Below are 20,992 nucleotides of genomic sequence, written 5' to 3'. Positions count from 1 at the left end.
AGAAGCGTCCCTCCCTCATGCAAGATGCAACTCGCTTTCTCCCACTCTCATCACTTCCCAGTTTTTCCATTTGTTTATCCATTATTATAATTATTATTCAACTTTGACGCTGATACTTCTTCGATTCTCCTCCCAATTTCCCAAAAGGCCAAACCACCATATTATTGCATTGTGCTCAACTTCGCATATATACAAGTAACGCTATCTGCAGAAGCAGAAACAACGAAACAAGGAACCAACATCACCATTAATTAAAGATGGTAAGCTCCAGTTGCTGCCAGATTCTCACCATTTGCTTTATGATTTTCCTTTTGTGCTCAGCCTGCGGCGGATACAGTGACCTTCACGCACTGTTGAAACTCAAGTCCGCCATGATTGGACCCAAAGGTTCAGGCCTCGAGGACTGGAACACTTCGTCGTTGTCTCCCTCATCTCACTGTTCCTTCTCCGGAGTTTCGTGCGACCGCGACTTCCGAGTGGTTGCTCTCAACGTCTCCAATCAGCCTCTATTAGGCACTCTTCCTCCGGAGATTGGGCTCCTCAACAAGCTCGTCAACCTCACAATCGCCGGAGACAACATCACAGGGAGGCTTCCAATGCAGATGGCCAACCTCACCGCTCTCAGGCACTTGAACATCTCCAACAACGTCTTCAGGGGCAGATTCCCCGGCAATATCACGCTCCAAATGACGGAGCTCCAAGTTCTCGACGCCTACAACAACAACTTCACGGGCACACTTCCTCTGGAGATCGTCAATCTCAAAAACCTCAAACATCTCCAACTAGGCGGAAACTACTTCACCGGCAACATCCCCGAGACTTACTCGGAGATGCAGAGCTTGGAGCATTTAGGCCTTAACGGCAACTGGCTCACCGGAAAGTTCCCGGCGAGCTTGGCTCGTTTGAAAAATCTCAAGGAAATGTACGTCGGCTACTATAACAGTTACGACGGCGGAATTCCGCCGGAGTTGGGATCGTTGAGCTCTCTGCAGGTCCTCGACATGGCCAGCTGTAACCTCAGCGGCACCATACCCACCAATCTCAGCCTTTTGAAGAATTTGAACTCTCTGTTTTTACAGGTCAATCGTCTCAGCGGCGGCATACCTCCGGAACTATCTGGCTTGGTCAGCCTCATGTCTTTGGATCTCTCCATCAACGATCTCACCGGAGAGATACCCCAGAGCTTCTCAGAGCTCAAGAACATCACGCTTATCAATTTGTACAAGAACAATCTCTACGGCCCAATTCCCAGGTTCGTCGGTGATTTTCCTCATCTGGAGGTGCTTCAGGTTTGGGAGAACAACTTCACGTTCGAGCTGCCGGAGAATCTCGGCCGGAACGGAAGGCTCAAGGACCTCGATATCACCGGAAACCACATCACCGGGTTGATTCCTCGGGATTTGTGCAAAGGAGGGCAGTTGAAGACGGCGATTCTGATGGATAACCACTTCTTCGGGCCCATTCCTGAGGAACTCGGCCGGTGCAAATCGCTCGTCAAAATTCGAATGATGAAAAACACTCTCACTGGAACTATTCCTGCTGGCATTTTCAGTTTGCCCAATGTAAGTATGATCGAGCTAAATGATAACTACTTGTCTGGCCAACTTCCAGAGCAAATGTCTGGGGGCTTACTTGGAATTCTCACTCTTTCTCGGAATCGGATTTCCGGGAAAATCCCGCCGGCGATTGGAAATCTCAAGAGTTTGCAAACTCTTTCCCTGGAGATGAACAGATTTTCCGGTGAAATTCCGACGGAGATATTTGATCTGGAGTCGTTGTCGAAGATCAATATCAGCGACAACAACCTCAGCGGTGAAATTCCGGCTTCAATTTCTGAGTGTTCCTCTCTAGCCTTCGCTGATCTTAGTCGAAACAATCTGATTGGGGAAATTCCGAGAGGCATCTACAAGCTGAGAGTCCTGAGCATTCTCAATTTGTCTAGCAACCAATTCACGGGCGAAATTCCCAATGAAATTCGCAACATGACCAGCCTCACAACGCTCGATCTCTCCGATAACAACTTCATCGGCAAAATCCCAACTGGCGGTCAGTTTATGGTCTTCAACGACACGTCGTTTGCTGGAAACCCGTATCTCTGTTCCCCGCAGCGCCACGTCCAGTGCCCGTCGTTTCCACACCACAAGGCGTTTGGTTCGTCCAGGATCGCTCTTGTCGTAATTGGACTCGCTACGGTTCTGCTATTCTTGTTTATCACCGTGTATAGAATGAGAAGGAGAGAGATGCAGAAATCTAGGGCTTGGAGGCTCACCGCCTTCCAACGGCTCGATTTCAAAGCAGAGGACGTGCTGGAGTGTTTGAAGGAAGAGAACATCATAGGCAAAGGCGGTGCTGGGATTGTGTACCGCGGGTCCATGCCAGACGGCGTTGACGTGGCAATCAAACGGCTAGTGGGGCGGGGCACCGGACGTAACTGTAACGATCACGGTTTTTCGGCGGAAATAAAAACGCTGGGACGAATCAGGCACCGAAATATCGTGAGGCTGTTGGGGTACGTGTCGAACAAGGACACGAATTTGCTGTTGTACGAGTACATGCCAAATGGGAGCCTGGGGGAGCTGTTGCATGGGTCAAAGGGAGGGCATTTGCAGTGGGAGAGGAGGTACAGGATAGCTGTGGAGGCAGCCAAGGGATTGTGTTACCTCCACCATGACTGCTCACCTCTGATTATACACAGGGATGTCAAGTCCAATAACATCTTGCTGGACTCTGACTTGGAGGCCCATGTTGCCGATTTTGGGCTCGCTAAGTTCTTGCAAGATGCTGGTGCTTCCGAGTGCATGTCTTCGATTGCTGGTTCCTATGGCTACATAGCCCCAGGTACCGACTTTTATTCTTCTTCTCCTTCAACACCCAACGAGAAATAATTTTGAATTGTTTTTGGGCTCATGAATAGGCCTTTAGACTTTTACTTTCAAGTGGGATGAACATGAACTTGTGTGTGTGTGTGTGTTTGTTTTTGGTGTGAACAGAGTACGCTTACACACTGAAGGTGGACGAGAAAAGCGACGTGTACAGCTTCGGTGTGGTTCTGCTGGAGCTAATAGCCGGGAGGAAGCCGGTGGGTGAATTCGGAGACGGGGTGGACATAGTAAGGTGGGTGAGGAAAACAACATCAGAACTGTCTCAGCCGTCGGATGCCGCATCAGTACTGGCAGTGGTGGATGCAAGGCTGTGTGGGTACCCACTGGCAGGGGTGATACACTTGTTCAAGATTGCCATGATGTGCGTGGAGGATGAGAGCTCCGCAAGACCTACAATGAGGGAAGTGGTTCACATGCTCACTAATCCTCCACGCTCTGCTCCAAGCCTTCCCAACCTTTAGCGCCTATAATATTTTTGAGTAAATAAAATCGCAGCATCCCCACCAAGTTCAAATAATTTTGTGCCAAGAGTTTGTGAGTGAGTGCATAACAAAGTAGTTGCCTTGCCAATGCCATTGCCACGGTATGGTAGGAGAAGGGTTCAAATATATTATTGCTTTTCACTGAAACGGATCCATTTTCCTTTTGTCACTGTAAATATATGTCTCGTCCTTTCTTCTTCTTCTTGTAACTTTATAGTGCAATGTAATATGATGCGTTGGTTCTTCTTGTAACTTGTAATGACTCTTGAAGAATATAATAAATCATGTTGGGCTATTACTTTGGCCTTTGAATGCATTACCTTGGCGAAACTACCTTTATGACTAGAAAAATGCTAGGTTACCATATTTTTCATACCACATTATGTAACACATCTCTAATAAAGGTGGGCTGCAGTTTGGGGATAATTTTGGGGATTAAAAAAATCAAACCTATATATTTGACTTTTTTTGTTGTTGAAAAATTCTAGGACTAGAGTTTATAATCTAGGCAAAAAAATCACTAGTCACAAATAGCCAATACAAACTAGAGTTTAGAATCAGTACTTTCATTTTATAATATGTGCCTTTTGGTTTCATTAATATGTATTTGTTTTATGTTAAACCTTATTGGAAATTAGCATTTATTCATGCACTTGAGGTCTTAGGTTTGATTCATCATTCCACAAATATCGCTTGTATAAAAAGAAAAAAAACACATTAAAAATTAGTCAATGAAATTATAAACTAGCATGATTTATATGATTTAATATATATTTTTATTTCTAGAAAGACTATAGAAACTGAAAGTAAAAAATATATATCATTAGATTTTAAGATAATAACTATAGCTAACTCACCCGTTGCGACAACAACTACGAATTTGATTTGATTTATTTATAAAGTTAGTACTCAAAACAATAAGTTATTTTAATCATACCATACAAAATTGTAATTAGAGTTGGTCGTTTCTTGTGAGCCAATGAGCACGGAATTGTGCGAACTACACCTGATATTGAATGATTTTGTGAGGTCCAATTTGTATGGTTGTAGGACTGAAATTGCCATATTGGCATTGTTCTATAATAACTTCACAATTGAATTGTTAGTGGCTTTACCATTCATGAAACAAGTTTTTTTTGGGCTTCGATTTCATATGTTATTGCTCTAGCAATTATAGTTTATCTTTTCATGTCTTATTGTCGCAGCAAAGTGTTTTGTAACAAATGATTCATTAGATGAGGTGTTCTGCAATGCAAAGAATAAGACTGTAACTTTGGTCTGTACAGTCTAAATGGGGCAATGTTTATTTGTCGGAAATAGGATTTGAAAAGAATAGGAAATGGATGAAGTTATTTATTTTTAATTTTAAAATCAAATTTATTTATTATTAAATAAAATTATAAAAATTATAAAACTTCGAAAATATAAAATTGTAATTTTGCTTTGCTTTTTTGAAGTGCTGTGTTCAATTTAAACACGCTCCATTTTAGCGCTAAAGTGCAAAGCAGAAGATAGGCGCACAGCAGAGACAAAGCAAGCACCGGCGCATCGAATATGGAGATCAACAGTCCACCACCGTGTCCAAACACGGTGACGGTCCGGCGTAACCCACACCGGAGGGCTAGGCCTCCTCCAACGCCAGCCACGGCAGCTCCGGAAATGCCTTCCGCGGATGTGGCCAAAGTACGGTCTTTTCCAACCGAGGATATTCTCTCCATGGACATCGCTAAAGCAAACCCTGTGTCAGAGAACCTCAGAGTTTTTCTGAGGATTCGTCCACTTCTGCACGGTGGCGTTGGGAGAGATCGGAATTCAAAGCCAAGATTCAAAAACGTTTGGCCCCAAAACCCCGCAAAGAAGAAATCGGCGATTGGACGAGCGTTGCAGAGCAAGATGAACAAAGACGCGGAGGTCTGTGTTAGGGTCAATAATCCGCAGTCTGTGACGCTATCACCACCGCTAGCGTTGCAAGAGAGTAACCGCATAAAGACGGAGGTTTATGACGGCTTTTCCCACGTCTTCTCCCCTGATTCCTCTCAGGTTTTCTTTATTCCCTTTATAGACTTCAGTTCTCCTTTATGTTTTGTTTGGTTACAGAGAAAGTGCTGTAAAACTCAATCGAAAGTTCTATTTCATTTTCGGTTGTTTTTCTTCTTCTTTCTATTATCACAATTTATCTATTTTTTTGTTTCTTTTTGTCGAATATGTGTTTTTGTTGATAGGAGGAGGTGTATGAGAAGATGGTGAGGCCATTGGTGGATGATTTTTTGAGGGGTAAAAGTGGGATGCTTGCTGCATTGGGGCCTAGTGGCTCTGGAAAGACTCATACGGTTTTTGGGTGCCCCAGGCAGCCCGGTATGGTGCCCCTTGCTCTTCAACACATTTTCAGGCAGACTCGAGGAAGTAATTCTAAGTCTATGAGGTATTAGGCAGTATCAAATCAATGAGAGATTCTAGTATGAATTATTACTCGATTTATTTTGTATGACATCTTCATTCTTTCACAGATCATTTTTCATATCAATTTTTGAGATAAGCTCTGAAAGGGGGAAAGGAGAGAGAGTATTTGATTTATCTCCTAATGGAGGTGATTTATGCATGCAGCAATCAACACTAAAAGGCCTACAAGAGGTTGAGTACTCTTTTGAGTTTTTTTATATTATGTGGTTGGATATTAAAAATAACTAGCACCTACTCTATTTTTGTACACAGATAGCCATTTCTGATGCTAGACAGGCAGAGTCCATAATTGCTCAGGCAATGCTAAAGCGTGCAACTGGTATGACAAATGCAAATAGCCAATCAAGGTGTGGCAGTGCTTCAGCTTATAAAATTCTTTACATTAACTGGAGTTTCCATGTTATTAATGACTTTAAGTATTCTATATTTTAGCTATTTTCTACACGGTTTCTTACATTCGATAATTAATTCTTTACAATCATATAAGTATTATGGCAACTTTTTCTTTATATGCTTCTAGCCGGTCGCAGTGTATTATTAACATCTGTGGTGTTGCTGACAAGTCTAATGGAGAGGGTAATGATCAAGCAAATGATGGTGTCCTTAGTATTGTTGATCTTGCTGGAGCTGAAAGAGAAAAAAGAACTGGGAATCAGGTTTCACTCATGTGACTGAATTATTCTCACTGAACTAGCTGTTTGGTTGATGTTGAAATTTATGGCTTTGGTTTTCTTTTTCTTTTTTTAATTTTCAGGGAGTAAGATTGCTTGAAAGTAATTTCATCAACAACACATCAATGGTCTTTGGCTTGTGCTTGAGAGTATGTAGCCTTAAGTTTGTTTTCTATACCTCAGTCTTCATGTGCACTTGATCATAACCAGTTTACCATTTTGCTTGTATGATTTTGCCTTCTTATTTTTGATGACTTATAAGGCACTTATTGTTTTCCTAGCTCTCTTTATATAATCTGTGTGTGTCTATAGTCGTTTTCCCTTTCATTTTTTGTGGTTTTAGTCTTTATTGGAGCATCAGAAGAACCCTAAGAAGCCTTTGCAGAAGCACTTCCAGAACTCTTTGGTAATATTTTCCTTTACTGATTTACTCTTGTCACTAGTCCTTTACTTGGCTATAGCTCATTTATACATGTACACATAACAGATCAGATATGGGCTACTGAGACGCATTTCTCCATCGTGCATCTTAGTTGTCCATATCTGATCTAATGACCAAAACAAGTTTTTTTGAAGGACCTTATTTAAAGGCTTTGTTGGAGGCAACTATAAGTACATAGTTCTCTCTTAAGCATTTTGAATGGGATCTTGTTTGTAAGTTAGATCAGATATTCTAATTGGCACTGAAATATTGCTATCTTTGGAGGTCTTTTGATAACTTGAGTCCAGTTGCTTAGGATCAAATGTTATGAATGTGATTTTTATCTTTGGACAGTTGACCAAGTACCTGCGAGAGTATTTGGAAGGCAAGAAGAGGATGGCATTGGTATGCTGTCTTATGTAATTGGCTAAATAAGTTTGTTCATAAATTTTTGATGAGTAGGAATGTTGAAAACAAGTGCTAATTTTTTTTTGTAGTTCTGCTGTGTTTCAAATGATCTCACATGCTTTAATTTTTAAATTTGCAGATATTAACAGTGAAATCAGGAGAAGAAGATTATCGTGATACATCTTACGTGCTAAGACAAGCCTCGCCTTATATGGAAATCAAGTAAATTCCCCCCCTCCCCAAACCCACAAGAAACTCATTATTTATATTTTTTTGGGTGTCAGCTGTTACTGTTTTTTGTATTATGTATTCAGGTACAAGAATGTTGAAGAACCATCAAATATCTCATACAACAAAAGGCATGTCCAAGCTTTGTCTAGAAGTGAGCGGCACAAGAGAATGAAAGTTACTGGTTCCGATGCCTGCTTGGTATGTCTTTTTTGGTTAAATTATTCTTTCACTTCTTAATATCATTTAATATTTACTTTGTGTCCCAATTTGATTGGTGGCATTAGATGTCATTTTGACATTATGCTTCTTTGAAGGGTAAATGTAAAATCATTTCACTTTCATTTTTTCCCTGCAACTATGGCTTTCTTGAAACTTTGCTTGACTGCATCATTGTAAATAGAACACTAGATGCCTCTTGATTGAAATGATACCTTAAGGGGGTTAGAATTTCTTTTTTGACTTGGTTTCTGGTCTGTATTTGTATTTATGCATGCACATGTTGAAGCTTAATTTTATGTTTTACATTGGGTTTTGAAAACAAATTATTTCATCTTAGATTTGGTTTTGTAAATTGATTATTACATTTGGTTTTTTTGTTTATGAAATATTCTTTGCATCTATGCTTAAGCTTAATAGTTTGAATAAGAAATAAGAACTATGACATCGATTATGGTTCCCAGTTGTCTGTATTACAATTGAATGAATTTAAAGACAAGCCTAACCTGAATAAGATGTTAATTTTTGGTACTAACATTGATTTCCCTTTTTCCTGGTCATCTATCCTACTGGATTTCGTATTGTGTACATTTTATTGACTAAGTTGAAACTTACTTACTGTAATTTTATAAAGTATTTTGGCCCAAGTATACATTTTTCCTTTTGGTTTGATTTCAGATTGATGAAGGAAAAAGCATTGAAGCTGAAAATGGACTTTGTGAGGAAGGTTCTCTCAAAAGCAGTGGTAAGTTATATGGGTTTTATTATTTTCTTTTCTCATTCCAACTGCTTGGATCCCTTATCTAATTTTCTTATTTTCTATTGAGAATATGTGACACGCATATTTTTTTTTAGAGGAGCCAGGAATCTGCAATGTGGACATGAGTGGTTGTGCACCTTCAAAATCAGGTTGTGCTGATTCTGGAGAAGGAGAGAGAAACCATCAGATAATGCAGAGTTTTGCTAAAGCTTTATGGAATGTTTTGAAGCAGTATAAAGAAAAACTCAAGGTAATCCAGAGTCTAAAGATTTCGGGAAGTGATTTGTTGTTCTTTTGATACATATTTCTTCAATTAATTAACTAGCTCAATCTACTCATCAATTTTGGCCAAAAAAAATCTACTCATCAACTCTGTTATACTTATAAGTAGGTGGCAGATAACGAAATCCAGCATCTCAGAGAAAGCCTTGTGACGGAAAGTACAAGATATATTGAGCTTAAAAAGGAGCTCAATGATATCAAGTCCTCCTGTGCATGTTCCCACAGAAAATCAGTTGAGGTCAGCATAGTTGAATTGGATATGAATTTTCACGAGAGAGTACCACTGCAAATCAATGTTGATGAGGTTTGACATATTTTTTCTTGCTCAACTGTTAATTTCCTCTTAGAGTTTGTGTACTTTTAAAACTTCTGTTCTATTCAGACTGCCTCCTTAAGGGAATACACTCCAACAAAGGATCAAAATTTTATCTCTCAGGTGCAGATATTAAGCCCACAACTCCTTTTTTCCCTTCCTGATACAATGTTTGGCCTTGGGCATTTTCCAACATTTATTTCATTGTGAAAACCATGTTAAGTTCATTGTTTACCTTTTTAAGATGAAATGTTGAAAACCTGTGGACCTTCATTTCAAGCAAAATAAATTGCCTTTGGACTGAGTGGTATACCTTTCCTCATATATTAGGTGAAAAGTTTGGATGTTCGTGAGGTCAGTGCTTCATGTCTTGAACTTGAAAACCCAAATGAGCTGGATCATCAGGTACGAGTTATCAGGAAAGAAGATTTTGTTCTTAAAATCTACAGTAATTTATGTTTTAGATGAATTGGAATTTAACATAGCTGTTACCTGGTATATAAAGCAGACATGTGAGAGCCTTTCTGGCTGTGGAAATAGTGCTGAGGATTTGTGTGAGTCTAAATGTGTCAGAATGGAGGATAGTTATTCGAGCGCAAATGTAGCAGGTTAGATTTGAAGAGTTTAAGATTTTACCTTTGCATTTCATGTTGTACCTGTAGCTTGTTCTATGATTGGGATATAATCTGGACATTTGGGTACCTACATTCCTCAGATGCTGCTGGTCTTAGAGATACTGGAATATACATCATGTTGAATTGATCAAATTGGAGATTGTTCTGGGGTTCTATTTGTCACTTTGGACTGGAAATGATTTAGTGGTTGCTTAGAAATTAAACACTATATGGCTTTTAGTATTTTTGTTCTTTTCATGGGCATTTGAATTGAAGCCTTTGGGCCAGATAGCACTTGGCCCGCTTTATTTAAATATTTCTGCACAAAAAGTCATTATATTTTGTGTAACTCCCTAGGCGATCAGGAATATCAAAATCCATTGGTTTTTTTGGGATGTAATGATGTGCTTTCTGGCATTATCAGCTAATGATAGTTATATAGTATCTGATTGTTAATAATCAGTCATTCGTACCTTTTACATTGAACTGTTCTTAAGGGTCTTGTTTAGTGGTAGTTTGTGGACTTTGACGACAAAACACATGAATCTCTCACAATCTTGATTTTTGGTCAATGTGATACACTTTTACCTACTAGGTATTATTTTACATGATTTCTAGCTTTTGTTTACAAGTTCAAGGCTTCCAGGTTTTATGGTAAACTCTTCCCAGTCACTGCATAGAAAGGATAGCTGTTCATCTGTTGAGCTGGACCACATGCTCAGTGGGGAGGATGAGGTTAGAGTCCTTGAACTATTTCATCTGTTGAGTTGAAATCGCACTTTTTCAAGCTTGTTTTTAGCAATGTGTTGCTACTTCCAACCAATCGTCTTTTCCCGTTTTATAGAATATCATCTTGTGGTTTTTCAGAGTCCTTTCCAGCCATCAGTATATGGCTACAGTCTATTGATTCTTTTATCTCTTCTTCGCATATGACTGTTCTTTAATTAGTGTGACAACTTGCATGTGGTTCTTTCTCCTATTAACTAGGAATCACCGGAAGATGTTGTATTGACCGGTCAGTGCAATGCTGTTGACCTGCTAGATGGTGAGTGTACTTGTTGCCAAGCTTTGCAGTCGGGGGAATCGGAAAGGTAAGTGGAGTAGCATATCATTTTAGATTTGTGGTTGCCTGCTTGCCTGCTTGCCTGCTTGCCTGGTATCATATGCTGAAGATTGATTTCCTGAGAGGATTGCATATCAAGCGTCTATTTTCACTAAATTCTTGCCTGTATTTGTTGTTCTAATCAGGAGAGTTTCGCCTGGTTCGTCTCCATCGCAAAGGGATTGCAGGGCTTTGGATGTTGAAGATGAGATTGAGAAGCCACGGGTAAAGTTCTTAGCATTCTCTTTTTACAAAAAATATATATCTTTTTATATAACTTGCACTTGGAAATTGATCTGAGTTCACTTGAATGCGGTGTGAGATTCCGAAACAACTTGCTAATTTATTCCGTTGTTGTAGAAAGCTCGAATGTAACAAATAGTTATCTATCTCTCTCTCGATCATTTTTCCTGTTTCTTCTAGGAGTTATTGAATTTTACTACGACGTCGCCGCAAGAAGATCTTGTGTCAAGTAAGGGGTGCGAAATGATTGATATTCCTGACAGTGAACGAGGGGTTACAACAAGTGCTACAACAGCAGAGAAACCAAAAGGGTGCGAAGTGATTGATATTCCTGACAGTGAACCAAGGGTTACAAAAGCAGAGAAATCAAAAGAGTGCGAATTGATTGATATTCCTTGCAGTGAACCGAGGGTTACAACAACTGCTACAAAAGCAGAAAAACCAAAAAGGTGCTTTCATCAACTGCCACGCATTTTTTCTTGTATTATTTGCTAATGAAATGAATTATTCTGAATCCTTTTTGTGTTGTGATGACCAGGAGACTTTTGCCTGCATCATCCTTATTACTAAGGCATTTCAGTACTTTGGACATTGAGGATGACGATGAGAAGCCAAAGGTAAAAGTCTCTCTCTCTCTCTCTCTCTCTCTCTGGGCTTAATTCTTTAAGATTGCTTTAAACAAATTTGCTTTGCAGGGCGGGAAGAAGAAATCAGGTGTTGAAGAAAGAAAAATAACGCAGGGTAGCATCTCTCTTTTGCGTTTGCTCAAGAGCGATCTTCATATCCAGTATTAGTACTAGCAGTAGTAGTGTATACATACCCATAATTATGTATACGTAGCTCCTCCACACTTGGCGTTGCCACCTGGGATGGGCCTTTTTTGGTGTTTTGGGCCAAAACACACCCATCGTCATACATATGTGAAGGTTCCCGCGCGAAGAAGTACAAAACTTCTTATCACATAAACCCGTCAATGCCATTCCTAGATGTTGCAACCTACAACCCTTTTTACCCGCTGATCCCATTGAAAGAGTCTTTTGATCGATGGGCCCACTTGTATGTTATGCGAGGTCAGCATCTTTTAGCCTTTGAAAACCATTGATAAACTGAAATTGAAATGCTAATCATGCCATAAATTTTCAAGGTTTATGACTAATGAATGGGAAGTTTGACTTTAAACTGTTTTAGTCCTGGTTAAGTTATTATTATACTTATCTTTCCGCTAAATCATCCATCCATCTGAGGTACCGTCATGAATAAACTGATAAAAATATCTGATGCCTATATTCGTAATCTTCTCAAGCCCATTTAGCTTTCCACAAAATATTGTTACAAATTGAGTGCGCCAGTCACCTGTTGTCTCTCTATGTATGGGCTGCAGGGTTGGTCTGTCGTCCATCGACGTCATCCCCATTCCCCACTTCAATTTCGACCCATTTACGTCCCTCCTTCCTCTACCTAAAACAAAATTTAAAATATTTAAAACACACAAAATATTAATATAAACCCCTGCGTTGACTTGATTGTGTTATAGTCATGGTTTTTACATGTGTCAATTGGACTGCTGAAAAACCATGGTGTGCAAGTTTGAATGTGATGTGAGCTCATTTTTCTTCTTCAGGGTTTAGGCTCTCCCCAGTGGTTTACCGCGTCTTTTCTGTGGGCTATATTTTAAATATGCTTAACCATCTCCTTAAATTATTTACCCCCTGGCAGGCGGACTACACTAGCAACATGTTGTTTTGCCAGCAAATGGCAAAGATAGATAACAAATTTGGCACTTCAATCATATTCTTCCTAAAATGTGCTCGTGCAAATGTACATAAGATAATTTAGGGTTTGCGATGGGCTCATGCAATCATAATCTTAACAATAGAATAAATTTGAATTTTCTCCTCTTTTTTTATTTATTGCAATGTGGATAAGTTATAAGTATGAATATTTTTAAATTAACTTCAATTAAAGAACAAAATATTTGTTCAATCTATTTTATAATTTGTTGCTGTTTTTGTAGGCTTAAAATAGTACATTGAGCTTCCTTATTCTCAAGGATAAGATGAGTATTACTAGTCCAATAAGTAATTAAGATAGTTTGGTAACCATTGGGATTGGGCAAACTGATTGTGATTTTTTGAAGAGGCAATTTATGTCATTTTGGCGAGAGACCTGGTTTATTCACTATCAAATAAATACCTGCAGGCAAGTTGTCTATGTCTACTAGTCTAGGGTTTAATCAAAGAAGGGGAAATTAAATAATAATAAAAACAGAAACATTTATCTTTACCGCTTGATAACTGGAAAGAGCTCCCCGACCTTGGGATATGTCGTAATGTCAAGCAAGCAATCAACCAGTCCCAATTTTGTTGGTTTAGCATGAGAATAAACATTGTACATAAACTAGTAAGTCCATTTCATGCTTAGCAACTGTAATTTATAAATTACCATCAACCAAAGGCAACTGCGTTTTATTATGACTCCTCGGCATTGAAAAAGAAACAAAGATGAGGGAGACTTGTTTGACAATAGCTTTGGAAGGATGCATGAAATTTGTCTAGGCATTGAAAATGAAAAACCACCATTTCACAAAAGTCACATGTGTGCACCACACGTGACCCGGAGGGGGACCGACCGGACCCCATGAAAATGACAAGGATAGCCCCGTCTCGTTTTCAGTTTAGACCACGTCCACCCCACTCCTTTTCTTCGGAAGTCATTACATAATTACATTACATGAGAAGCCCCACAAAAGGGCTTACTGGAATTGACAGTTTTGGTCTTCTCCTTCTTCGGTGCACCCAACCCATCTATCTGTCTATTTTATATTCCCTATTCCCTATTCCCTATTCCCTATACGAACAAACAACAACGTTACCGGTTCATCGGACCAGCTGACTCCCCGGTCCATCCAAATCCATGTCACGCCCCGCGCACGAGCTGCACGTGCAGTTTCCCGGTTCCAATTAAAAGCACCCACAAATTACAAAATACAGAATTTCTGAAAAAAGAAAAAGAAAAAACTAAGAGGACGAAACGTTGGACTATCTTCTCTCTCTCTGGTTCGAAAAGAGCTTCTTCACAGAGAACAAACCGAGGGTTTTTGCCAAGGAAGATAGGGAGGAATAGAAACCCTAGGAGCTAGAGAGAGAAAGCCCCAAATCACACACGGGGAAAAGAGAGAGGAGAGTTACTGAGTGGGGGGAGCTTCTCTATTGGAACTGTGTCAAAGCTAGGGTTTTCGAATTCGTTCATGAAGGTAAAGTAGAAGACACTTCTGATTGTAATTTTTGCTATTTATATTTCGCATTATGATGTTGTGTGATTAATTCGATTTCAATTTGGAATTAGCCTTAATTAAGCACATATCTCACAGCATTAATTCTCATAATCCTGATTATAATTTTCCATATCCTCGTATTTCACACCACTTCTCGTTCGGCCGAACCCTGAAAGCGTGGGATTTTGTTTCTCTTGCTTTTACTTCGCTATTTTGGATACTAGGGTTTGGTACTCTCTATACATGGCAATCGCAGCTGTTTGTTTTGTTTGGTTTTTATAGCTTCCTTCTGAATAAATCAAAGGAACTCTATGCATAGCGGTTGAGTCTAGGGTTCACTGTCTGGTTACTGAGTGTGGGTAATTGTTTTCCCTACTAATGTTATATGCCTGTAGTTTCTACTTGCGCTTTCAATTTATTGCTTGTTCGCTTGTGTCAGGATTAGAGTACTTTTTATTTGTCGATCCTCATCAAGAAGTTTCTGTCTACACCAGGCGGCAGGTATGGATCGCTCTCTCTCTCTCTCTCTCTCTCTCTCTCTCTCTCGTGTTAAACAAGAGATTTGGAATATGTTATGTTAGACCTTTTGTCTCTGCATGATATGTAAGAGATGCTTTTATCACAGGCGTTCTTAAATGGTCATTTATTAATTATCAGCATATTTATATATTTATGTATTCTAAATTTGGCGGTGAAGCAAAATTCTACCTTCAGTACAACTTTCATTTCATGATTTATTGGACATCATAGTTTCATTTTCTCCTGTTGTATGCTTCTATACAGCATCATACTTTGAATATTCATATGAATTGTAGTTATTTTTATTGGATGACCTCCCTGTGGATTAGTTCTAAGAACACTAGACATTGTGCATGTGAGATAGCCTATTTTCTCTTCTTTATGCCGCACTTCCTTCCCTAGCAGCAGAAGTTTAAGTCATTTCTTATATGTTTCGTTGAACATTTGTGCTAATTGCTTTTATATGTTTTTAAAGCTCTTTGAAAACCTTCTCATTGATTAATGCATTGTCTGGCTGCTATGCACTTGCGCAGACTGGTGGAATGTACTAGTCTAGCAATAAGTTTTTTTTTTTTACTAATATTATTTTCAATAAGTTGGCTAATGACAGATTAGTATCCGATTAAGGATTTGTATACGCTGGATGTAAAAAAGTGAATCTTGTATCTGAATTCTGGTATAACCAGATTCAACAGGCAGTAGAAATGTGTCGGGTGTAACATCAATATGGGGTCGGGCAGTTCTACTGGATTTTGGGAGTAGAGTTCTGTTCAGAGAGAAGTAGTTATTCTGAGACTCTGGGATAAAATATGTCCCGTAAACGAGTACCGCTAGTATAAAACACGAATTGTCTTGTGAAGGATTGTTGAAGTTGAAATTTGATTTGTGTTATTTTTCTTCTCATAATGGGGGGTACACAATCTCTCTCTCTCTCTCTCTCTCTCTCTCTCCAATGGTTGTTGTCATCTTATCCCTGTGTTGTTGTAAATAAGCAATGGTGGCAATGTATAAGTTGGGGCTTACTTAAATATAGTTCATATTCATACTTTATCAATGTTTTATTTCAAAATCTTTTATTGAAAGAATCGTTAATTTTGAATTATTTGAGGTCATTGAATTCTTGAGTGTTAAATGTACTTAACTAATTGGATTTGCGGGCATGCTGTCTTTCCAATTTAGCAAATTTATATATATTCTACTTTACAAAATCTCATCTGGGTCATATTATCCTTCTTTAGGTAAAAATGTTCACATAATTTTTCTGTTATATTGACCCAATGATTGTGTATTAGTTTATTTAGTTAACATTTATCTAATGCCTTTTATACGTTTACTCTTCACCTCTCCGGCAAGTATATGTAGTTCACTTGTTAGATTTTGTAATTGGTCTCAATTCTTATACTTACACAATGAGATGTATGTGTGTATGTACTTGAATTTGTACTTTAGTTCAAATAATCATGTTCTCTTTCTTCACCTAGCAAGGATACAAGAATTATAGAATGATTAGTTATGTTTGATTTACATTTTAATAAGAAAAGAAATGGTTTGAATGACCTTAACATGCCATGAAGTTCTACTATTTTGTTGCATTTGTAGGCAATGGGACTTTATAAATTGGTGTAAATATCATCAAATACTACCATGCCATGATGCACTGACTGCCTGATATCCTAAAAATGTTTAATTCTGTGTTGCTAACCATTTAAGGGCAATCATCTCATATTTTTTGTTGTAGTACATATTAGTAAATCGGTATTAGTTTGTGTAAATGATTTTGTTTATAAGTACTGCTCCTAAATTATAAGTGGATTTAACTTGCTTATTCATAATTTTATATTCCTTTATTAGAGGTATCATATTGCATTCTTGAAGCTTATGTTTTACGTGTCAATACTAGTTTGATCTTGTTTGTGATTAAGGTAATATCCATTTTATATGTCATATGTTTGATGGTCATAATACTTGTCTTGTTACTTCTGCAGTGCTATTTCACAAATATTGTCATCAAAGCCTACTGCAGTTCTTAATGGAAATTAAAGTTTTGGTGTTCTACGTGGACTTCTTCGATTGTAAGCATGTTATGTAAAGCACCATGACACTCGAAGATTTCTTTACTTTAACTGAGATGAAAGATGGGCTCACAGCCCCGTCTCGAGTTGAGGAGCTGGTCAACGTAATGCAGAGTGAGAAAGATTCTATTGCGAATAATGTGGGTGATGCAACCAGGCAGTGGGCTGCTGTTGCTAGCACAATTGCTGCCACGGAGAATAAAGATTGTCTAGATCTTTTTATTCAATTAGATGGACTCTGGTTTGTTGATAGATGGCTTAAAGATGCTCAAAACTTAGGTAATGATACGAATGAGAGCTTTGTAGAAGAGTCAATAACTGCGCTGTTACGAGCACTTGAAAAGCTGCATATAGACAATAAGCGGTCAATATCTTCAGGGATCTGGAGTACCGTGAAGAGTCTTCTTGGCCACAAAAGCACAATGGTTCAGGATCGAGCGAGACTGCTGTTTGATAGCTGGAAGCAGGATGTTGAGAATGCTGAGGTTCTCTGTGATGATGGGAATTCTAAGATTTTGGAAGAAGATTCTAAGGCTTCTGCTGTAAAAAGTACTTCAGAAGTAGGTACTAACAGAGAAAATCACACATCAGGACCTGCTCGAGATGAATTGTCCCCATTAAGGACTTCAGGCGGTCTTCAACTAGAAAATGCTGATGCTGTACTGAGTAACAAACAGTCCCCAACCCACAAACTTTTAGACAATGCAGACATCAAAGATAGATCTCCAGATCCTTTGGCCTCTGCTGTTGTCATGGACCCTATTCAAGAAAGTCCTATAAAAGATGAATCCTCTATGTGTTCTGTGGGAGGAACTGCTTCAATTGGAACTTCTAGTTTTCCAGTAGCAAAGCTGAGCAATGTTGATGGACTTTCTGACACTCCAAAATCAAATGAGTTTTCCAAAAATGAAAATCAGGATGAGAAAGTCAACAGTTCTCCACAGAAGTTGGGTGTGACAGACATCTCTTCGGGGCCTGGTCTGGTGGAACCCGGGTTTGTTTCTTCAGGTGCTGATGGTTCAAATTCCCAGGTCTTTGCTACTGATTCTGCATTGCAAAAAAGTGGTAATGCCAACCAGGACGATTCTTGTCAAAAATTTACTGCTCTTGCTAATGAAGGGACAGCTGCGTCTGATCCAAAAGGTGTGATGGATGACGCAAGAGCGGTAAATCATTGCAATACTACAGTTCAAGATGGTGAATGCTGTTCAAACACTCCACATGACTTGTCTGGTAATGGTAGCATGTCAGGAAAACTTGAAGATTTAGAGACTTCTTCCAAGATGGCTGACCCGGGAGCTGTTGATGAAGATATGGAGCATGTCAGCGATGAAGGTGAGGAATTGACAACTGCAGACGATATTGATCATGAGTATGGGATGGTTGACGCTCTAGAAGTTGCTCGACAAGTAGCCCAAGAAGTAGAAAGAGAAGTAGTGGATTATAGAGAACCATACTGCAGTTCATCTTCAGAGAAAATCTCTGAAGGTGGACTCAGACGAGCTGATAGCCCAGACTCTATAAATGGAGAACAGGACTTACCCACTCATGTTTCACCAAAGGAGGCGGCAACTGAGCAAAGTCATTCGGCAGAGGTAAATCCTGAGAGGGAGGGCCACATAGTCAATTCAGAAAATGTGGGCACTATTCCAGAACAATGCACTAATGACATGGAGTCCTCTCAGGTGACTGAAGCAGCTCAAGAACCCGAACTTATCCCAGAAAAAAGCCTTTGTAATTTTTTTGATCTAAATCAAGAAGTGTGCTCTGATGAAATGGATCGCCCAGTAAATCCTGTCTCTACTCCAATTCCTGTTTCAAGGCCAGTAGCAGCTGCTGGTTTACCTGTAGCCCCTTTGCAGTTTGAGGGGGCTATTGGGTGGAAAGGATCTGCTGCTACTAGTGCTTTTCGCCGAGCATCTCCTCGCAGATTTTCAGATGGTGACAAGAATCTTTCTACAGGGGCCACCAGTGATGGCTCAAAGCAGAGACTGGATTGCCTTGACATAGATCTGAATGTGGCTGAGGGTGGAGATGATTTAGGAAAACAAGTTCCGGTGTCATCTGGCCTTCCTTCTGGGGAATCTTCAGTTGAAGTGAGTCAAAATAGATCAGGGAGGCCCAATTTGGATCTAAATCGTATTGATGATGATGGTGATGCCTTACCATCGGATTTAAGGATGGAAGGACAGTTCTTAAACAATCGGAATGGCCGTCGCAGCCCATCTCCTGCTTCATCGTCATCGTCAATGCAGCCTTCTATGAGGAATTTTGATTTGAATGACAGGCCATATTTTCATAATGATTCTACAGATCAAGGACCAGGTAAGTCTTCTCAAACTGCAAATGCATATGGATGGCCTAAACCGGATGCTTCAGTTATTTCTATCATGGGTACTCGAGTGGAGATAAACAGAACTGATGCTCCTCAAACTCTGTCCCTGGCAAATGGCAAGGCTATTGAGACTGCAGCAGATGTTAGCATGGCAAGAACGGGGAATCTTTTGGACATGGGTTCAACGGTCTCTTACACTCACTCTCCTGTTTTTGGGTACAATGGACTGGCAACAGGGCCTACCATGTCGTTCTCCTCAGCCATGTATGGACCTGGTGGCACAATCCCCTACATGGTGGATTCTAGAGGAGCTCCTGTTGTGCCTCAAATAATGGCGTCTCCGTCAGTTGTTCCGCCTCCATTTTCCCAGTCACCGTTCATTATGAACTTGAGTGCAACGGCACAACCAGGTCTAAATGGTGCTGGGCCCTCACGTCCTCCTAGCTTTGATCTGAATTCTGGCTTTATGGTTGAGGGAGGCAATAGGGACTCGGGCCTGAGGCACCTTTTCATTCATGGTCAGAGTGGCAGGTCTATGGAGGATCATTTGAGGAACAACTCACAACCCCCTCCTTCAAGTTCCACCGTTGGTGGGAAAAGGAAGGAACCAGATAGTGGCTGGGAATCATTCCCGTTTAGCTACAGACATCAGCAACAGCAACCACCATGGAGATGAGAAATTTTTAACTGCGGGCAGTCGTCTCGTTGGATCAGTTTCATAAATCCAACTAAGTAGATTGATACATGCGATCCAGAAGTGGGTGAGCTCATTCGCTTTAGTTGAACTGAATAAAGTTGGAGGAAATTATCAAGGTAACATGATTTATGTGATTAATTGCTGAAGGAAGAATTAGGGTCTTGTTTTTATTTATTGGTTTTTTTTTTTTTTTGCCCTTTTCTTTATCTTCCTGTGTTTCATAGAAGGCCATTTGCAACATAGGAGGAGACTTTGGTACGTGTAGCTGTAATTTTTCTTCCATGTATATCACAGAAATTATAGGAACAAATTCCTACATTATTTAAGTGTTGATTACGAGGAGGGTCTCTTAATAAGTGAGTTTACCGGAAACAGAAAAAATTAAGGATTAAATTTAGGGTGTTATTAAACGAATTCTAAAATTAAAAGAGTACTGTCAAATTATTTATTAAATTACTAATTTATTATAATATAAAATGATTAAAAAGGATATATTAAATTATGAAACAAATATAATTTTAATAATTACACTCTATTAATGCGGATTTTCTGCTTGTTTTTTCTCTTATCATTTAAAAACCATCTAAAACATGACACAGCATATTTTTTTTTCCCTACACTTATCTTCTCCATCTTAGCATTTGGACAGCCGAACTCTTAAAACCAAGCCCAACAGAACCTCTTCTCCTTTCAATCACTCTTCTTCAATCGTGTAATTTTTTTCATTTTTCTCATCTTTCAATTCAAGAAATTTCCTATAATATTTGAAACCCTTTGTAAAACCTTGTTTTTTCCAATTTCCCTCCACAAAAGTAGCCACACGAATCATATTGGGACTTCTATCAGCAAGTAAGGCAATGAAAACAGACGGCATAAAATACTGTGTTTTTTGGGAAAAAATTTAAAAATCCGAAGCTGCAAAATTGAGTATTTTAACAAGAGTGATTCACTACCTGAGTATTACTCATTATTTGATTTAGGATCAATATCAAAGAATTCAGTTGAATGTT

At 39.3% G+C, this 20,992-nt stretch overlaps 3 protein-coding genes across 7 annotated transcripts; all 3 read left to right on the top strand.

The window, feature by feature from the left end:
* CLV1 (Leucine-rich receptor-like protein kinase family protein) lies at positions 1-3,680 on the top strand. The gene is made up of 2 exons (XM_089046053.1): positions 1-2,838; positions 2,991-3,680. The coding sequence occupies exons 1-2, from the start codon at positions 258-260 to the stop codon at positions 3,341-3,343; spliced, it is 2,934 nt and encodes a 977-aa protein (XP_088902179.1). The 5' UTR covers positions 1-257; the 3' UTR covers positions 3,344-3,680.
* Positions 3,681-4,828: 1,148 nt separating this feature from the next.
* On the top strand, positions 4,829-12,264 carry LOC103321383 (ATP binding microtubule motor family protein). 4 transcript variants are annotated; one of them, XM_089044871.1, is made up of 22 exons: positions 4,829-5,404; positions 5,587-5,786; positions 5,872-5,995; positions 6,077-6,171; positions 6,345-6,480; positions 6,579-6,644; positions 6,839-6,901; positions 7,271-7,321; positions 7,464-7,546; positions 7,639-7,753; positions 8,450-8,516; positions 8,627-8,781; positions 8,923-9,117; positions 9,196-9,249; positions 9,457-9,531; positions 9,635-9,734; positions 10,387-10,475; positions 10,728-10,831; positions 10,989-11,067; positions 11,266-11,534; positions 11,624-11,702; positions 11,781-12,264. In XM_089044871.1, the coding sequence occupies exons 1-22, from the start codon at positions 4,919-4,921 to the stop codon at positions 11,877-11,879; spliced, it is 2,784 nt and encodes a 927-aa protein (XP_088900997.1). In that variant the 5' UTR covers positions 4,829-4,918; the 3' UTR covers positions 11,880-12,264. The 4 variants fall into 4 exon arrangements, with proteins under 4 accessions (XP_088900997.1, XP_088900995.1, XP_088900999.1 ...); XM_089044869.1 differs by having other exon boundaries at positions 9,632-9,734; XM_089044873.1 differs by lacking the exon at positions 9,196-9,249.
* Positions 12,265-13,933: 1,669 nt separating this feature from the next.
* LOC103321231 (Transcription elongation factor (TFIIS) family protein) lies at positions 13,934-20,300 on the top strand. 2 transcript variants are annotated; one of them, XM_089044868.1, is made up of 3 exons: positions 13,934-14,338; positions 14,805-14,860; positions 16,864-20,300. In XM_089044868.1, exon 3 carries the CDS (start codon positions 16,974-16,976, stop codon positions 19,959-19,961), a length of 2,988 nt encoding a protein of 995 aa, XP_088900994.1. In that variant the 5' UTR covers positions 13,934-14,338; positions 14,805-14,860; positions 16,864-16,973; the 3' UTR covers positions 19,962-20,300. The 2 variants fall into 2 exon arrangements, with proteins under 2 accessions (XP_088900994.1, XP_008221240.2); XM_008223018.3 differs by having other exon boundaries at positions 14,799-14,860.
* The last annotated feature ends 692 nt before the right edge of the window (positions 20,301-20,992 follow it).

The sequence above is a fragment of the Prunus mume genome, linkage group LG2 (assembly GCF_029339155.1).
Source record: "Prunus mume cultivar Tortuosa linkage group LG2, ASM2933915v1, whole genome shotgun sequence".
Taxonomy (NCBI): Eukaryota; Viridiplantae; Streptophyta; class Magnoliopsida; order Rosales; family Rosaceae; genus Prunus; species Prunus mume.
The sequence above is the reverse complement of the archived record's forward strand: the minus strand, read 5'-3'. Positions and strand labels throughout refer to the sequence as shown.

Coding starts and splice junctions, on each gene's coding strand:
- CLV1 (XM_089046053.1), top strand. CDS start 258: ATGGTAAGCTCCAGTTGCTGCCAGATTCTCACCATTTGCTTTATGATT. Junction 2,839..2,990: donor CTATGGCTACATAGCCCCAG/GTACCGACTTTT, acceptor TGGTGTGAACAG/AGTACGCTTACACACTGAAG.
- LOC103321383 (XM_089044869.1), top strand. CDS start 4,919: ATGGAGATCAACAGTCCACCACCGTGTCCAAACACGGTGACGGTCCGG. Junction 6,481..6,578: donor AAAAAAGAACTGGGAATCAG/GTTTCACTCATG, acceptor TTTAATTTTCAG/GGAGTAAGATTGCTTGAAAG. Junction 9,532..9,631: donor CAAATGAGCTGGATCATCAG/GTACGAGTTATC, acceptor TGGTATATAAAG/CAGACATGTGAGAGCCTTTC.
- LOC103321231 (XM_089044868.1), top strand. CDS start 16,974: ATGACACTCGAAGATTTCTTTACTTTAACTGAGATGAAAGATGGGCTC.